This window comes from Meles meles, chromosome 1, assembly GCF_922984935.1.
Source record: "Meles meles chromosome 1, mMelMel3.1 paternal haplotype, whole genome shotgun sequence".
In the NCBI taxonomy this organism is placed as follows: Eukaryota; Metazoa; Chordata; class Mammalia; order Carnivora; family Mustelidae; genus Meles; species Meles meles.
In genome coordinates this window covers 175759923-175778996 of record NC_060066.1, presented here as the reverse complement: position 1 = coordinate 175778996, position 19074 = coordinate 175759923, and the positions used below count along the sequence as shown (strand labels likewise).

At 36.0% G+C, this 19074-nt stretch overlaps 1 protein-coding gene across 2 annotated transcripts in view; it reads right to left on the bottom strand.

Annotated features, from left to right (window-relative positions):
• Nucleotides 1-19074, bottom strand: part of EPS15 (epidermal growth factor receptor pathway substrate 15) — a 150592-nt gene that overhangs the window by 94243 nt on the left and 37275 nt on the right. For both annotated transcript variants that reach the window (XM_046005784.1, XM_046005776.1), the window contains exons 3-8: nt 18773-18862; nt 17870-17917; nt 12886-12981; nt 10284-10349; nt 8437-8562; nt 6357-6416 (exon numbers count right to left, since the gene is read on the bottom strand). In XM_046005784.1, coding sequence (XP_045861740.1) covers nt 6357-6416; nt 8437-8562; nt 10284-10349; nt 12886-12981; nt 17870-17917; nt 18773-18862 — 486 coding nt within the window. The remainder of the gene's footprint in view (nt 1-6356; nt 6417-8436; nt 8563-10283; nt 10350-12885; nt 12982-17869; nt 17918-18772; nt 18863-19074) is intronic.

The following is a 19074-nucleotide window of genomic DNA, read 5'->3' as shown; positions in this document are numbered from 1 at the left end:
ATATTGTACTTTAGCCTAATCAAAGCCTGCCATTGAAACAAATATAGCAAATAAATCAAATGATGCACCATATTCAAAGAAAGAAAGAGAAAGAAAAAAAGAGAGACAGGGAAAGGAAAGGAATGAAATCTGGCAGAATCAAGCCTGAGCTTTCTCAGTGATAGCAGGGAAGAGGGGATTTAGTTTTACTACTGCAGTCAATTACCAGTAGCTTCTTTGTTTTCTTTTTATTCTCTGGGCTTTTAGCGAGTATATCTCAAATTTTAGTGGCTATCAGAATCTCTAAGAGGGCTTCTTTGACCCTACCCCAGAAATTCTGATTTAGATGGGCTAGGCTAAGGCCTGAGAATCTGCATTTCTAACAAGTTTTCTGGTAATGCTGATGTTGCTGATGGGAGACCATACTTTGAGAACCAGTATTTTAGGAGTTTCCTTAAGTTTTATTTGTTCCTTCATCTACTTGAACTGCCAGTTTTAATTTCTCAAAATAGCATTCTGGGATTAAAATAACAGGTATTTCTTATGTATTCCAAGTAATACAAGTTTTTTTCATCAATTTAATTCAACAAACTATTTACTGAGAAATCTGTAGCCACCAGGCACTGTGCTAGGCACCAGAAATAGAAAACTAGAAAGACCTTTTATGTTTACAACCTGGTAGAACCAGCAACCATGTAACAAGTTGATTTCAGTACAATGTGAACATGTTAATACAAATACAATTAATAAATCTCGAAGTGCCAAAAACTTTTCACATGAGGACCCAACAAATGCTACTGACAAAAATTTAGACCACTTACTTAACAAAAAAAATTAAGGCCTATTAAGAATGTAAAACCCAGTACAAAGATACGAAGACAGAATACAAAGTAAAAAAGGCATGAGTCTGCCTCTCCAGAGAAGAGAATAGGAAAAGAGGAACAGTAACTTCATAGTGAAGAAATCTGGCAAACAGCATCTTTACCAAGTGACAAAGATTAACATCACCATTAATGGCACGTGGACATTATGTATCACCTGATAAATGTGATGAAAAAGTCACATCACACCTGTGGTATTCTTTCCAAAAACCTGTACCCCTAGTCTATCCATGAGAAAAACATCTGACAAACCTAGATTGGCAGACATTCTACAGGACACCTAGCTAGTGCTCCTTGATAATGCCTAAGTCATAAAAGCAAGACAGAAAAAATACCATATACTAAAGGAGACACCAGGGAAATGCAAATCAAAAGCACAACAAGGTATCGCCTTACATGTGTCAGACTAGCCAGAATCAGAAAGACAAGAAATAACAAGTGTTTAAAAAAAAAAAAGAAATAACAAGTGTTGGCAAGGATGTGGAGAAAAAGGAATCCTTATGCACTGTTGGTGGGAATATAAATTGGAGCAGCCACTGTGGAAAACAGTATTGAGGTTCCTCAAAAAATTAAAAACAGAAATACCCTAAGATCCACTAACTCCACTACTGATATTTACCCAAAGAAAACAAAACTCTTAAGTCAAAAGATGTATGCACCCCCATGTTTATTGTAGCATTTATTTGCAATAGCAAAGAGATGGAAGCACCCCAAGTACCCACCAACAGATGAATGGTTAAAGAGATGTGGTGTATGTGTGTACACACACACACACACACACACACACACACACACACACACACACAGGAATATTACTCAGCCATAAAAAAGAGTATGAGATCTTCCCACTTGCAACAATATGGATCGCCCCAGAGAATATGATGCTAAGTGAAATAAGTCAGATAAAGACAAATACCATGACTTCACTCACATGTGGAATCTAAGAAATAAACAAAGAGACAAAGAGACAAACAAGAAAACAGACTCTTAAATACAGAGAATAAACTGGCAGTTACCAGGAGGGAAGTGGGGGGAAGGATGGGTGAAACAGATAAAAAAGATTAAAAAATACAAACTTCCAGTTGTAAAATAAGTCACAGAGATGAAAATCACAGCATAAGGAATATAATCAATAAGAGTGTAATAACACTGTCTGGTAACAGTAACTGTACTTATTGTGATTATTGTGGTTACTAAGCAATGTATAGGATGGTTGAATCATTATGCTGGATACCTGAAACTAATACAACACTGTGTGTTAATCATATTATTTCAATTTTTAAAAAAGTTACAGACTCTGAAAAGTTAAAAAAAAAAATGGTATGGACTATGTTGTTCATGAAATAAAAAGATGGAAAAGATTTATCAGGTAAAGTCTACCAAAACAATGCTAGGGAGACTACTGATACTGACAAAACCACAAGGAAAATCCTAGAACCAAAAGAACTAAATTAACTAAGTAAAATCTAGAATTTAAGTTTAAAAAAAATGTTCTAAAATTTTCTGGGGTTAAGAGGTAAAGAAGAAAGACGTGAAAATAATCTAAAGGACTTCTTTTACTGGAGTGAAGGTTAACTTATTTTCAGCTACTGGAGAAATTAAGTATGATTTAGTACAGAGATAGGTGTTATTAACCATTAATGGAATAGATAGAACAGAATTTCCACTTTAATAAGAACAGAAAATTCAATGAATCACTACTTGATAACCAGCAACAACAGAAATAGAAAAAAAAAAAAAAGAGAAAACAATAATGTTAACTAAATAAGGTAGGGGGAATAAAAATCACTATCTGTATCATTATCTTAAAAGACAAAAACTGTCAAATGAGGTAAAAAACAAACACAGTAACATGCTGTTTTCAAGAGATACATAACCAGGTAATCCAGATAAAGAGAACAGAGGCAGCAGAAATATCACAGGAGGGATGCCTGAGTGACTCAGCTGATTAAGCATTCAACTCTTGATTTTGGCCTAAGTCATGATATCTTTTTTTTTTTTTTAAGATTTTATTTGACAGACAGAAATCACAAGTGGGCAGAGAGGCATGCAGAGAGAGAGGAAGGGAAACAGGCTCCCTGCTGAGCAGAGAGCCTGATGCAGGGCTCAATCCCAGGACCCTGGGATCAAGTCATGATACCTTGGTCTTGGGATCGAGCCATCCCCCTACCTTGGGTTCCATGCTCAGCAGGGAGTCTGCTTGAGATTCTTTCTCCTTTCCTTCCCTCTCTGCCACTGCCCCCAACTCATACACACTTTCTTTCAAATAAATAAATCTTTAAAAAAAAATATATCACATGAGCTGGAACCCAAAATTAAAGGCACTAAGCATAATAAAGCTGGGAAGAATTTCTAAGGAATGCACATAGAAAGAAATCAAATGTGCAAAATGGTTAAAATTAGTAAATTTAGGGGGCACCTGGGTGGCTCAGTGGGTTAGGCCGCTGCCTTCGGCTCAGGTCATGATCTCAGGGTCCTGGGATCGAGTCCCGCATCGGGCTCTCTGCTCAGCGGGGAGCCTGCTTCCCTCTCTCTCTCTCTCTCTCTGCCTGCCTCTCTGCCTACTTGTGATCTCTCTCTGTCAAATAAATAAATTAAATCTTTAAAAAAAAAAAAAAAAAAAATTAGTAAATTTAGGAGAAGGCATAGGAATGTTCACTATTTTTTTTAAGTGGTAACTTCTTATAAATGCGTCATTCATTCTTAAATTATTCTTTCAATAAACATTTACTTTTATTCTAAAAAAGAGTAGGTTACCTAGTAAAAGGCTTCAGGGCATATAAGATAAACTGTATTTAATCACTTACCATTGCACATACTACCGTTTATCAAATGAAGATAATACTATCCTCCATTTTTTTTTTTTTAAGATTTTATTTATTTATTTGTCAGAGAGAGTGAGCACAGGCAGACAGAGTGGCAGGCAGAGGCAGAGAGAGAAAAGCAGGCTCCCCGCCGAGCCAGGAGCCCGATGTGGGACTAGATCCCAGAACACGGGGACCACCACCTGAGCGGAAGGCAGCCGCCCAACCAACTGAGCCACCTAGGTGTCCCTATCCTCCATCTTTTTTAACTGTGCTTATACAAATGCTTCTTTGAAATTTTTAACTGTTTTCTTTATAGAAAAAAGAAATCCCTCTACAAATCTTACCAATGCAAAGATTTTATACCAGTATTCTTTTTTTTTTTTTTTAAGATTTTATTTACTTATTTGACAGAGAGAGAAATCACAAGTAGGCACAGGGGCAGGTAGAGAGAGGGGGAAGCAGGCTCCCTACTAAGCAGAGCCTGATGCAGTGCTCGATCCCAGGACCCTGAGATCATGCCTGAGCCAAAGGCAGAAGCTTAACCCACTGAGCCACCCAGGAGCCCCAGATTTTATGCCAGTATTCTTAACACAAAAGCTATTTGTAAAAAGTTAATATACAGAGTTTGACAGTCGTTCAAAGTACATCATAAGCCAAATCTCAATATATCACTTTCTCTCCCAAAAACACCACACAAACATTGAATCAATCTCAAATATGTAACTGGGAAAAAATTTGTCACCACTGTGAGGGGGTATATCCCCTGCCACTTCCCAATTATCACCCAAATTAAAATAAAAATACTAGGGACTTAGGACCATCAACTCCAGTCACTTTAAGTTTCCACTTCTGTATTTTTATCCCCAAATGTAATAATACTTATTCTTCCTATTTTAGTTGGCTCTTAGGCTATAAATAGAATAAAACTTATGAAAGAGCAAAAAAAGAAAAATAAGGCAAAACAGAAACATACTCAATAAAATTGATATGATGAGTTTATAGAGGTCTAATTATCTCCCAAACAGAAATGTTGAAACATCCAGGGACATATGTAAAAACAGGTCATGAACTGGGCAACAAAAAAAACCTCAAGAAATTTTTAAACAGAGATTTTAAAGACCACATTCTCTGGGCATAATCTAATCAAGCTAAAAGTATATACAAATGTAACAGGGCACCTGGGTGGCTCGGTGGGTTAAAGCCTCTGCCTTCAGCTCAGGTCACCATCCCAGGGTCCTGGGATCAAGCCCCGCATGGGGCTCTCTGCTCATCAGGGAGCCTGCTTCCCCTCTCTCTCTCTGCCTGCCTCTCTGCCTATTTGTGATCTCTGTCTGTCAAATAAATAAATAAAATCTTAAAAAAAAAAAAGGTATATACAAATGTAAGTAAAAACCAAACAATCTTAATTACTTTGAAATTAGGAAACATATTCTTAAACAGATGATTAAAAAAAAAAACCTAGAAATTATCTAAAAAGTAGGGGCACCTGGGTGGCTCAGTCATTAAGCAAGTGCCTTTGGCTCAACTCATGATTCCAGGGTCCCAGGAGGAATCCCCTGCTCAGCAGGAAGCCTGCTTCTCCCTCTCTAGCTCCCCCTGCATGTGTTCCCTCTCTCTCGTTGTGTCTCTGTCAAATAAATAAATAAAATCTTTAAAAGAAAATTAAAAGTAGCAAAAAGGAGAATACTTTATATCAGTATCTATGGAATCCAGCTAAACCTGTACTCAAGAGAAAATACATGCTTTAAAATTTTTTCAATATTAAAGATGATAAGAAAGGGATTCAGTATTCATTTTCAAAAGTTTTTTTTTAAGGCAAACCAAAAGAAACTAGGAAAAAAGAATTAAGATAAAAGCTGAAAAGAATGAAAAAGTCAAAACATAAGAGAAAGGATAATTACATCCAAAAGATGGCTCTTTTAAAAGATTTATAAACTATATAAAATCCAATTAAACAAAAGATGAGAGGGGACAAAAATACATAATATTTGGAATAAGAAAGTAACACAACTACAACCCCAAATGATCTTAAAAGAATAATGCAAATCTATCATGAGTTTAAAAAGGCAAAGAAATAGATAATTTCTCAGCAAAATAAAGACAGAAAATCTCAACAGACTAGTTTCCACGTTAAGAGATTAAAAGGGGGATTACAGATTTACTATTCATGAGCTCACAACAAAACTGTATCTACTCTTTAAGGAAGAGATGAATACAACTCTATTTGGAATTAACCCCAACTTCCAAAGATGACATGTCTTCAGATAAGATGTCAAACTTCCTCTAAGTCTATAAATTAAGTGAAACTACAGTGTTATCCATGTTTTCCTTTAATAAAACAAATGTGAAAATCTGGGGATATATTTGAAGTAAAATTATTCCATAGCAGCCTGGTTAAGATGGGATACAAAGGATCAATACCACTTAGCATCTTTACAGTATATTATCCATAGCAGATAACCCTACATACCTTAAAACCAAATAAAACAAAGATGGTAAGAACACACATTTTCTATTATTCATTTGCTTAAAAATATTTATTGACTACCTGTACACTTTTGATAAAAATCCTCCTACCAACAATCTTAAGGAAATACAGTTTTCCTCTGGGGATAAACTAAACAAGGAAATTCTCACTGGAGAAAACCATTATGAGGTTTAAGATTTTTAAGACTATTAAGTTACTTACAACAGCAAACTCATCTCTGTCAAGCATTCCATCATGATCAATGTCACTCAACTCCCAAACCTTAAAAACAAAAGAATTGACAAAGATTAATGCTCTTTCATTTCATGTGGTACCTGTAAACACCAAATTCTTATTTGGGGAGGAAGTTTCATCTAAACATTAAAATATCTATATCTCAGAGAAATCTCACTTTTACTGAACATTTTATTAAATCACTATTATATTCTACATAACATTATTGGAAAAAGTAGTAATTCTTAAAACAAGTATTTTTAAATAAAAATTCCTTACAAAAATTTAAAGAAAAGATTTGTTTCTCTCAAATAAGAAAACAATTATGTACATAGCATTTTAAACAGCTACAATGCTTTTTCACAAACATCATCTCAGTTAATTCATGGAACAACTCCATGTGGTACTATCAACCAGCTTTGACATGAGGAATATGATTTAGTTACGCTCACACAACCATTATTAGGTTATAGAAACAGTATTCAACATAAAGATTTCCAACTAAGTCCATTATTGTTTTCCATACAGAATCTCTAATCAACCAAAAGATATATCCAGTGAATATTAATTATGAACCAGCTAATGTCCAGGGCTTACAAGGGAAAAATAAATCTAAAAGGACCTAGTAGATTTGGTTTAAATATAGAGTAAATTCCGTACCTTTGACCAGCTATAAAACTATATTAAATCCTTGAAAATAAGGTATTTAAGTCATTCAACAAAATTTTACTTGGGACAGGAAGAGAAAGTAAGAGACTGGAATGGAGATAAACTAGTGTCTGGTCATTAAGTGCCTTGAAGGAATTTGGACTTTACCCGAAATGCATCAGGAAGCTACTAAGAGGGTTAGTTTCAAGTAAAAAAAATAACAGGATTATATTTATAGTTTAGAAATCTCATTCCGATCACACAGCGGAGAAATGATTAATGAGAAACAATACTGGAAAATGGCTTTTAAATTAATATTTATTGAGCACCTAACCTATACAACACTGATCCAGTAGTACTACTACTTCTGATGTGGTGGTAAAGTCATTATCACCAACCCCATCACAGCAGCTAGCATCAAAGAATATGCACCAACCACTGTGCTGAATATATACATTATCACATTTAATCCTTACAACCCTATAAACTGGCAATCGTGCTCATTTCAAATATTAAAAAATTGATACATGGTTTTCTGATGATTCACCCAAGGTCACACACCTAAGAAATGGTGCAGACAGGATCTGACCTCATGCATTCTGACCAAGGGATTAAAGAAATGGTTGGAGGGTTAATGAGAGCAGATGAGGTTTGAAGTACAAAGAGGCCTAGAGAGAAATAGGTGGGAAATAGTCCAAGAGCAGGGAAAGCCCAGCTGAAGTTGGTGATCATGAAATTATGATGATACCAATTTTATTAGACTCTCAGCAGTCCATATGCAACCACACAGAAGGCACATAATTAGCTTAACACAAAGCTGGATTTTCACCAGGTCAGGAGAAAGGTCAGAACACCTGGCAAAGGGAGCCAAAGATATCAACATTAAACTGTGGATTGAGTTGGTTGAGGAAAAACATTAATTTGAAAAACAGAGAAAGTAAAGGACTCTGAGACTTAAAGGTCTAGTGAAGTCAAAGAATTAGTCTTCCAAGTACTTATGAAAGAGATCTAGAAAAATGGAAGTTCTATTTAGAGAGCAGAACAAATGATTTCAAAGATGAAACTATTCCTTATGGCAAGGCCCCATGATACAGCTATGAAGTAGGTAGCAGATACAAAATACTGGTGGTCCCTAGAAATTAAATCAAGGAATTGGGAAGTCAGAGCATACAGCACAAAGAAAAAAGGACCTACTCAAAGGGCTTATATATGTAACTAATTTCAAGCACTTATACTTTAGAGGGAATGTCAAATAAAATTGGCAATAATTTTATATATTAAATCAGAACACAAAAACTCTATAATAATATAATTTCAAAATAAGGCCTAAGTATTTTTTTAACAATGAGCTATAAATGCTCCTGGTAGATACAAAAGTAAGATACATGAAGATTACATTTAGAATTTAATAATATCTTACTCTTCCAAGGATATCCACAGGTAACTTAGAGTTGAGCAACACTGGTTTCACTTTATCACCAGAGAGAAATCCATTCACTGGGTTTAAACTATCAAAAATTGCATCATATTTGGCCTTATCTTCAGACTATAATATAAAAAAGATCACAAGTTAAATAGTGGTTTATATATAACTGAAGTTATAAAAATCAAATCCTCAAAGAACAGGCAACATATCCTTAAAAAGAAATAATTTTTGCAGGTGCCTGGGTGGCTCAGTCATTAGGTCTGCCTTCAGCTCAGGTCATGATCCCAGGGTCCTGGGATTAAGCCCCACACTGGGCTCCCTGCTCAGCTTCTCCCTCTCCCACTCCCCCTGCTTCTGTTCCTTCTCTCTCTCTCTCTCTAATAAATAAAATCTTTAAAAAAATTGCTTTTGTCAAAAAATATTATAAATAACAATTAAAGTTACACGAGAGTCCAGTATCCCTTCCATTCCTTTCATAGCTCGAACACTGTCTGCTTTTCTACTGTGAGCTTCATAGAAAGATTTTAGTGATAGGAAGGGCTTTGAGAGGAACATCTAGTCCAATCCTCTCACTTAAATCCATAGCAAGGAAATAACTTTTGTGAGAACACACAAGCTAGTTAGTGACATTCTATGATTTTCTCAACATGGTATTAGTTACATTTCAAACTCAAGATTTAAAAAAAAAAAAAAAAAAAACCCACCAAAGGAATAAACATCAAGTTTCCCCCATTTTTCCCAAAGCATTCCCTAAAATCCTGGGAAGTTACATGTATAACATAAAAAACTACTGTTCAAGGGTGCCTGGGTGGCTCAGTGGGTTAAGCCTCTGCCTTTGGCTCAGGACATGATCTCAGGGCCCTGGGATCGAGCCCCAATCCAGCTCTCTGCTCAGCAGGGAGCCTGCTTCTCCCCCTCTCTCTGCCTACTTGTGATCTCTCTCTCTGTCAAATAAATGAATAAAATCTTTAAAAAAAACAAACAAACAAACAAAAAAAAACTACTGTTCATGGAGCACCTGGGTGGCTCCATCTGTTTAGAATCCGACTCTTGATTTCTGCTGAGGTCATGATCTCAGGATTGTGAGATCAAGCCCCATATTGAGCCTCAGGCTGGGCTCCACACTCGAGGGGGGGGGGGCGGTGTCCTGCTTGAGATTCTCTCCCTCTGTCCCTCCCCCTACTTGCACGTGTGCTCTTTCTCTCTCCCTCAAAAATAAATAAAATCTTAAAAAAAAAAAAACCAAAAAACTATTGTTTGTGATTTGTCCAAAGCCAGATCCCTGTACTTTTTAGAATTAGTTAAGAACACACAAGCATACATAAACATAAAAACCAAATGACTTTCTGACAAAACTACGTATTTATTAAAGATCATTTGAACTGCTATATTCTAATATTATTTAAAAATTACAATTTAAAAAATCTGGTAAGATAGTTATAACTAGTGTGATGTCTCCAAATAGATACAATGCAAAATACCCACTTCAGAAAAAGATTTCATATAGAATTGTTAGTTTTAGAGCCATAAAGAGAATTATCTAGTTAACCACAATTTTTGAACAGGAAATAATATCAGTGAGGAAAACTACCTATTCATGAAATAGGATTATGACATAACCATTTTTAGTTTATACTATAACAGAAATGAGACTAAGCCATACTAATTGTCACAAAATGATTGACAAAGATCTCTCAAAAGATTTCTCGTATCAGTATTTCCCTACAGTAAAAATTAAAGTCTCATGCAGATTACAACAGATTTTGGAAATAAGGGACAAGGATTATGTGGGTAGGAAGCAAAGCAGTGGTAAGGAAAAAGTAGTTAAAAAGTTTACTCACTTTTACAGCCCATGGGAGCTCAGCTACAGAAGATCCACTGATTAGCAAAGGACTACTGGTATCATGCTAAAAAGGCAAATAGAGCACATGAAGAGCTGAAAACCTCACATCAATAAACGACAAAGAAAAAGTGGTCTTTGGATTTAAATACATTCATACAAAATTTGGAACTCAAAGCACACAGGACACTATTCTACACTGACTCTATTAGACTTTTATCTAAATACAAATGAAACAAAAACAGAGTTATCTGAGTTAGCGGCTTAAATGGTATTAGAGCACTAACTGAAACATGTAAGTGTTATAGAAGAAATCTTATTACAACTGATATCAAGATAAAGACACCTCAATGTAACAAAAATATTTGAGGCCCTGTTAACTGATACCTTTTTCCCAACACTATTTAAGGAAAGCAAACTGGGACAAGAACCCAACTTAAGATTTCTTAAGTTAAAAGGACATGAACCTATTAACAGCATACCCAAGTTGTTATATTTATCTGCTTATAGAGACAGATGGATATATTTGAAACATTTTTATAGTAACATAGTTAGGCAACAAATCCCTAAATTAACCCTCTGATTCCATGCCTAAACTTACAAATGCAGAAATTTTCAAAACTGAAGTTAAATTCATAATACTCAGACCAAATACTTCTAAAAATATTGAATTTATAAACAAGTAAGAGCTACAGCAACCTGGGTGGCTCAGTCTGTTAAGTGTCTGCCTTCAGCTTAGGTCATGATCTCAGGGTCCTGGGATCAAGCCCTGTGTCAGGCTCCCTACTCAATAGGGAATATGCTTCTCCCTCTCCCTCTAAATCGTGCTCTCTTTTGCTCTCTAAATAAATAAATAAAATCTAAAACAACAAAAAAAGTAAGAATGAAACTTCTGAAAAGGGGGACAGGGTAGGGAGGACTAACCTTAACAGATGTAAAAACAAATTACCAAATATGATAATTAAAACAGTATGAGATGAACATATGGATAAGCAGATCAAAAAGAACAGAAAAATAAAAAAAAAAATCAAAATACATGACTGAGGTGGCATTTCAAATCAGTAAGGAAAAGACTGGTTATTCAATAAACTGTATCAGGTCTATAAAGTAGCCATCTTGAAAAAACATAAATTTGAATCCATATTCATATTTGATAACTAACTATCACAAATACTAACACAAATGTAGGACACCTGGGTGGCTCAGTCAGTTAAGCATCTGCCTTTGGCTCAGGTCATGATCCCAGGGTCCTGGGATGGAGTCCCACATCCAGCTCCTTGCTCAGCAGGGAGCCTGCTTCTCCCTCTGCCTGTTGTTCCCTCTGCTTGTGCTCTCTCTCTGACAAATACATAAAACCTTAAAAAAAAAAAGACTAATATAAATGTGTAAAAAGCAATGATAAAAAAAATTAAATCCTAGTAACTCATTTACATAAAGAACAATGACCTCCTTATGGGGAAAAAAAAAAACACCACAATGTCAAAAGACAAATGACAAACTGGGGGGGAAAATGTGTGTGTGTGTGTGTGTGTGTGTGTGTGTGTGTGTGTGTACGTGTGTGAGAGAGAGAAAGAGTAGCCCCTAGAATTTAATTTAAAAAAAAAGGACTAATAACCAAAGAAAAGTAACAAAAGCTTTAAAAAGACATTTCACATAAAGGTAATATAAATGGCTCATAAGCATGAGAAAAACTACTCAAATTCACTCTATAAAACAAAATGGGCAAATTAAAACTACACTTAATGTTCCATTTATCACCTCTCAAATTGACAAGGTTCAAAAGGTTTAACAGTATGTTAGCAAAAGTGCACTCAACCAACTGATGGTGGGACTGTGGATGAGTACAACCACTGTGGAAGGCAATTGATATTATATATGAAAATTGCACAAATGAACAACCTTCTGAAACAGCAATTCTACTTCTGAAAATATGCACATATATTTCTGCACATGCAAAATGACACCTATCCAAAGTTATTATTCATTGCAGCATTTTTAAAAAAAATTTTAATAATAAAATATTAGGAATAAGCTAAAAACCTATCAATAGGAAGTTAAATAAATTGTGGTAGAGGGGAGTGTGGGGGTGATAGGTTAAACAGGTGATGGGGATTAAGGAGGGCACTTGCTGTAATGAGCACCTGTATAGTATGGTATGGAAGTGAGAATCACTATATTGTACACATGAAATATTACACTATATGTTAATTAACTGGAATTTAAATTAAAACTTTAATAATTTTATATAAATAGAAGCAAGGAAATACTACATAACTATAAAAAAGAATAAAGATGCTTTTATGTAAAGATCTCTAAAACATATTACTAAAAGGGTATAGAATTATATTTATTAATTAAATACTACTATCAATTTAAAATGAGGAAGTGGGTGTTTATATTTCTTTATATACACATATAATAAGTCTGGAAGGATATACAAGAAACTAGTAACAGCAGCAGCCATTAAGAAAGAAAATCAGGTAGCTGGGTGATAGGGGTTAGGGGAATTTCTTTTAGTATGGCAATTCTAATTTTTTAAATTTTTAAATCATGTAATATCATTTTTTAATTAAATAAAATTTAAATTTAAGATCATTTCTTACAAATCTTGGTGGAGGGACGGCCAGGTTCAAGCTACTTAGTGAAACCTCCAATCCATTCTGGGCACATGCCACAAGACGCAAAGCAACAAAGAATTCCTGAGAAAGAGAAGCATGAAGTTAAGTGCATTACCTATCCATCCATCCATCCATCCATCCACACACTTACAATATGAAAATATAAAACAATTCATAATTACTCCAAGATCTTTATGTAGCAACAAATATAACAGCACATTAGCCTGAAAACATTTGCTTTAAAATTAAGGAAAAAAATCTATGTACAAAGAGGTTCCTAACATTATAAATAGCAAAAAGTATTAATAAATGGGAAAATACTTAAATGAACTGTGATACATACAGATAATAGAAATTATATGGAATTAACACATGCTTCAAAAATATTTAATTATCATTTAAGTGAGGAAAAAGAGTCTGAGAAAAAGTCTAGAAGAAAATAACAACTGAATGTTATCAAAAGTCATCTCCGAATTTAAGATGATCAATTTTGAAACTGGGCCAATCATTGATGTGACTCAACCACTGCTATTCCAGGAAAGCTACAGAGAATACAGAGCTACTGTGCAGCGTCTTAAAGAATTACATAACTGCCTGACTTCAAAAAACACGTAAATCTCTCCCAAAGGTCCTTGGATTTTTGGCATTTGAAGCCTCTAAATAAATGCAGAGATACTGAAGCAACTGGTTTTCAGCTGAGTTAAAGTCAGGTATGGGAAAAGACGTAACAAATGCTTTTACTCCAGTTATAATCACTTACAACTTACTATAGTTGTTGATGCAATCAACCCTTCACCACTTTGCTCAAACCACCTATACCCTTCTTACCCAATTCCTAACCTATTCTTAGAAACTTGCAGGTTTGTGTGCTTTCTACAATACCTTGCCTTCACTCACAAAATCTTGCATTTCAAAATCTCCCCTTCCCTTTCCATTCACATATATCCAAAGTTATTATACAATCTTATATTATACAAAGCTTATTATACAAAGCTTTTATACAATCTGACTTCAACTCCCACCATTAGCCAAAGAAACCACTGTCTATGTCACAAATAACCTCTTAGCTACCAAATATAATAGCCTCAAAAAAACAAAACAAAACAAACAAAAAACCCTGCCTCATGCTGATTATTCTTTTGGCAGTCTGGACATAACTCCCAGAAACTCTCCTACTTTTCCTTTGACCCTTCAAGTCTCTTCTCTTGCAGTCAATGCCTCCTCCAACCTCTAAATGCTGGTATTCTAGGGTGCCTAGGTGGCTCAGTCAGTTAAGCAATTGCCTTCAGCTCAGGTTGAGATTGAGCCCTGCCTCAGGCTCCCTGTTCATCAGGGAATCCGCTTCTCCCTCTGCCCCTCCCCCTTCATTTGCATGCTCGCTTGCTCGCGCATGCTCTCTCTCAAGTAATTAAAATCTTAAAAATAAATAAATAAATAAATAAATAAATAAATAAATAAATGCTGGTATTCTAAGTACTCTAGTAGCATCAACCTTCTCTCCTTTCTCATTCTATGAAAGAGTCAATTACTCTTAAGTAATCAAGTCCACCCCCATAGTATGGATGTGTTCTGAAGTGAAGTAGTCCTCCTGCATTAAATTCTAGTTCTGCTACTTAATGTTGTGAGGTCATGGGCAAGTTAAATAAAATTTTCCTACAAAATTTTTCTAATACCTACCTTGCCATGTATTATGAGGAACACCTACTGTCATTTTTGGCACATAGAAACTCAAAAAAATATTGGTTTCTTTCCTTTCTTTCATGTTAATTCAAAAATCTTTTTCTCCAATGCAAACATCAAAGTTTAACTGCAGACCCACAAATCCAGCCACCTGGATTTAATAAAGACAACTCAAACTCAACATCCAAAGTCCAGGAGTATCAGTGAAGAATTTATTATACTACAAACTCATGAAGACAGGGGACTACATCTATCACGTTCACCTCTGCATTTCCAAAGCCTGATTCAAAATAGGTACTCAGGGTGCCTGGGTGGCTCAGTTGATTGAGCAACTGCCTTCGGCTCCGGTCACAATCCTGGAACTCCAGGAGCGAGTCCCGCATTGGGCTTCCAGCAACACGGGGAGTCTGCTTCTCCCTCTGACCTCGCCTCTCATGCTCTCCCTCACTGTCTCTCTCTCAAATAAATAAATAAACAAAACAGGTACTCAACAAATATTTGCTGACTGAATGCACACTACCTTGGCTGCTCATATTAAGGTAGTTTTCCTATGTCTCCAAAGGACCAGCAGGTCCTCCTGCCCAGGGGTTCCAATCTACAAGCTAACCCTGGATTCTTAATTTAAATTTAATTAATGTTAATTAAATTTAATCTTAATCTTAATCCTAATTAAAAGACTGGATATTCTGACTCTCTCATCTAAATTTCCCATCCCTTTTCTAAATATGATGCTGCTTCAGCTATCCCACATGGGGGAATTAACTTTGAGTAGCAGTGCTCAGCCCATGTATCAGCATGCAGCAAGCTTTAAATTCAATCCTGTGGACCTCTGAAATTCATCCCAACAAGCTGAATGAACTTCAAGGTACACTGATGGTGTTCAATACCCATAATCGTTTCATGTATTTTTTTTTTCATTTTTTTAAAATTTCTTTCCAGGGTAACAGTATTGTTTTTACACCACATCCAGTGCCCCATGCAATACGAGCCCTCCCTATTACCCACCACCTGGTTCCCCAAGCTCCCACCCCCCGCCCCTTCAAAACCCTCAGGTTGTTTTTCAGAGTCCATAGTCTCTCATGGTTCATCTCCCCTTCCAATTTCCCTCAACTCCCTTCTCCTCTCCATCTCCCCATGTCCTCCATGTTATTTGTTATGCTCCATAAATAAGTGAAACCATATGATACTTGACTCTCTCTACTTGACTTATTTCGCTCAGCATAATCTCTTCCAGTCCCGTCCATGTTGCTACAAAAGTTGGGTATTCATCCTTTCTGATGGAGACATAATACTCCATCGTGTATATGGACCACATCTTCCTTATCCATTTGTCTGCTGAAGGGCATCTTGGCTCTTTCCACAGTTGGGCCACCGTGGCCATTGCTGCTATAAACATTGGGGTACAGATGGCTCTTCTTTTCACTACATCTGTATCTTTGGGGTAAATACCCAGTAGTGAAACTGCAGGGTCATAGGGAAGCTCTATTTTTAATTTCTTGAGGAATCTCCACACTGTTCTCCAAAGTGGCTGTACCAACTTGCATTCCCACCAACAGTGGAAGAGGGTTCCCCTTTCTCCACATCCTCTCCAACACACTGTGTTTCCTGTCTTGCTAATTTTGGCCATTCTAACTGGTGTAAGGTGATATCTCAGTGTGGTTTTAATTTGAATCTCCCTGATGGCTCGTGATGATGAGCATTTTTTCATGTGTCTGATAGCCATTTGTATGTCTTCATTGGAGAAGTGTCTGTTCATATCTTCTGCCCATTTTTTGATACGATTATCTGTTTTGTGTGTGTTGAGTTTGAGGAGTTCTTTATAGATCCTGGATATCAACCTATTGTCTGTACTGTCATTTGCAAATATCTTCTCCAATTCCGTGGGTTGCCTTTTTGTTTTGTTGACTGTTTCCTTTGCTGTGCAGAAGCTTTTGATCTTGATGAAGTCCCTAAAGTTCATTTTCGCTTTTGTTTCCTTTGCCTTTGGAGACATATCTTGAAAGAAGTTGCTGTGGCTGATATCGAAGAGGTTACTGCCTATGTGTCCTCTAGGATTCTGCTGGATTCCTGTCTCACGTTGAGGTCTTTTAACCATTTCAATTTTATCTTTGTGTACGGTGTAAGAGAATGGTCGAGTTTCATTCTTCTACATATAGCTGTCCAGTTTTCCCAGCACCGTTTACTGAAGACACTGTCTTTTTTCCACTGTACATTTTCTCCTGTTTTGTCAAAGATTATTTGACCATAGAGTTGAGGGTCCATATCTAGGCTCTCTACTCTGTTCCACTGGTCTATGTGTCTGTTTTTTTTTTTTTTTTTTTTTTTTTTTTTTTTTTTTTTTTTAAAGATTTTATTTATTTATTTGACAGAGAGAGATCACAAGTAGATAGAAAGGCAGGCAGAGAGAGAGAGAGGGAAGCAGGCTCCCCGCCGAGCAGAGAGCCCGATGCGGGACTCGATCCCAGGACCCTGAGATCATGACCTGAGCCGAAGGCAGTGGCTTAACCCACTGAGCCACCCAGGCGCCCTATGTGTCTGTTTTTATGCCAGTACCACGCTGTCTTGGTGATCACAGCTTTGTAGTAAAGTCTGAAATCAGGTAACGTGATGCCACCAGTTTTGTTTTTGTTTTTCAACATTTCCTCAGCAATTCGAGGTCTAGGGTATACTTATGGCATATAAACCATTTTTTTATTTATATGCCAAGTAAGACCTAGACCATAACACTCAAAAGTAAATATACTGCACAGGTAAGAAACTGAGTATGTTGAAAAAGGTAATGGTATCAGAAAGAAGAGCCTTTGAGGAGCACTTAAGACATCAGAGAGCGCTTAAGCCTTCATGAATGGGATTAGTGCTTTAAGGGTCCAGAAAGATCCCTCGTCCCTTCAGCCTTGTAAGGATACAACAAGAAGTTTGCGACCAAGAAGACAGTCCTCACCGAAACATATTGGCAGCCTGATCTTGTATTTTCAGCCTCCAGAACTGTGAGCAATAAATTTCTGCTATTTATAAGCCATCCAGTCTGTTTTATCCTGTCAGAGAACTCCCAACAGACTAAGACATTACAGGAGAACAATGTCACCAAATGATCACTAACTAACCTTTGGGAATCAGTTATTTTAAAGTCTACTGAATTGGAAATATTTTCCAATATACTGTTCTAACACTTGCCCTTGAAAACCCTAATGTTGGTAAAAAACCAATTCCTAGTTTAAAATTAGAAAAAAATCCTGGTTTTTATTCTGAAGCACTCAAAAAATTTCTCATATGTATCTCTGAATCTTACTTGTTTGTTCAGGATTCCTTTGCCATTTGTGTCAGCTAAATCCCAAATCTGAAATTCAGGGGAAAAAAAAAAAGTCAATATATATTTTAAACAAAAATCTCTTAAAGATAATAAATTAAATCCCTGTAATATACAATTTCATTCTCTTTGGTCAGATTTAAGAATCATAGAATTAAAATTGGGAAGAAACCTTAGTTATTTAGTGCAATCCTACACAAAGATACTAAGACTCAGTGAGATACTTACTCAAGAACATTTAAGGCATCAATGAAAGAAGTGAAACCCAGGTTCTAACTTCTAAGTCCAATGCCTTTTTCATTAAGACAGGTTCTAATTCCAAATCTAATGCTCTTTCTATTAGACCCTACTACCTTGATTTTAGATCCATATTAAGATGATCTTCTTATAGTTCATGTTCATTTGTGAATAAATTATAAATTTATAATAAACAGTATTAATATCATGTATAAGGATTCACCAGGAGAGGGACTTCCCACTTCTTGGTACTCTTTTCTAAGCCTCTTATCCCCAACTCTATTCACCAAAAATTAAACCCAGTTAGAGACAGTTGTAATAGAGGAAGCAGAGATAGAGCCAACTCTGAGTGGGTGGCAAGGTTCCCAGGCTGCACTGTTTCTTCCCACAATACCCAAATGTACTATTACTTCCTCATTTTATCTCACTAAAAAGTAATTCATTTTCTAAAAATCTGAAAAACACCTTACTTTTCAAAAGGGTAAATCACAGCACCACAAATTCCCTCCATTGCATTACTATAACTGCTTCAATGATTCAATTCTTACTTCTAAGTTTCTTGATGGTATCTTTCTAAATTTGAATCCAATTTATTTATACCATGACATAAATATTCATTATAATCTAGTTGAAAAGAACAAACACTACCTTTCCAAGAATCAGGTCTGGAAGCCCTGATCTTTTCAGAAAAACAGCAGCATCAGAAGCCAATACCCTTCCAGTATTGCCTGTATCAACCTGAAAAGATATAAACTGTAAGTTGACAAAAACCACAAAGACAAAATTATCATCATTTTACCTGCCTTCCTCCCTGTGACTTGGGAACTGGCTTTTTCAAAAAGGGAACAGGAATCTTTTGACTAACAAAAGCCAAGAAATATATGGAGAACCACATGAGTAGAATACCATCTCAACAGCACTGGTCATTTACAGTTTTGTTTTGTTTTTTA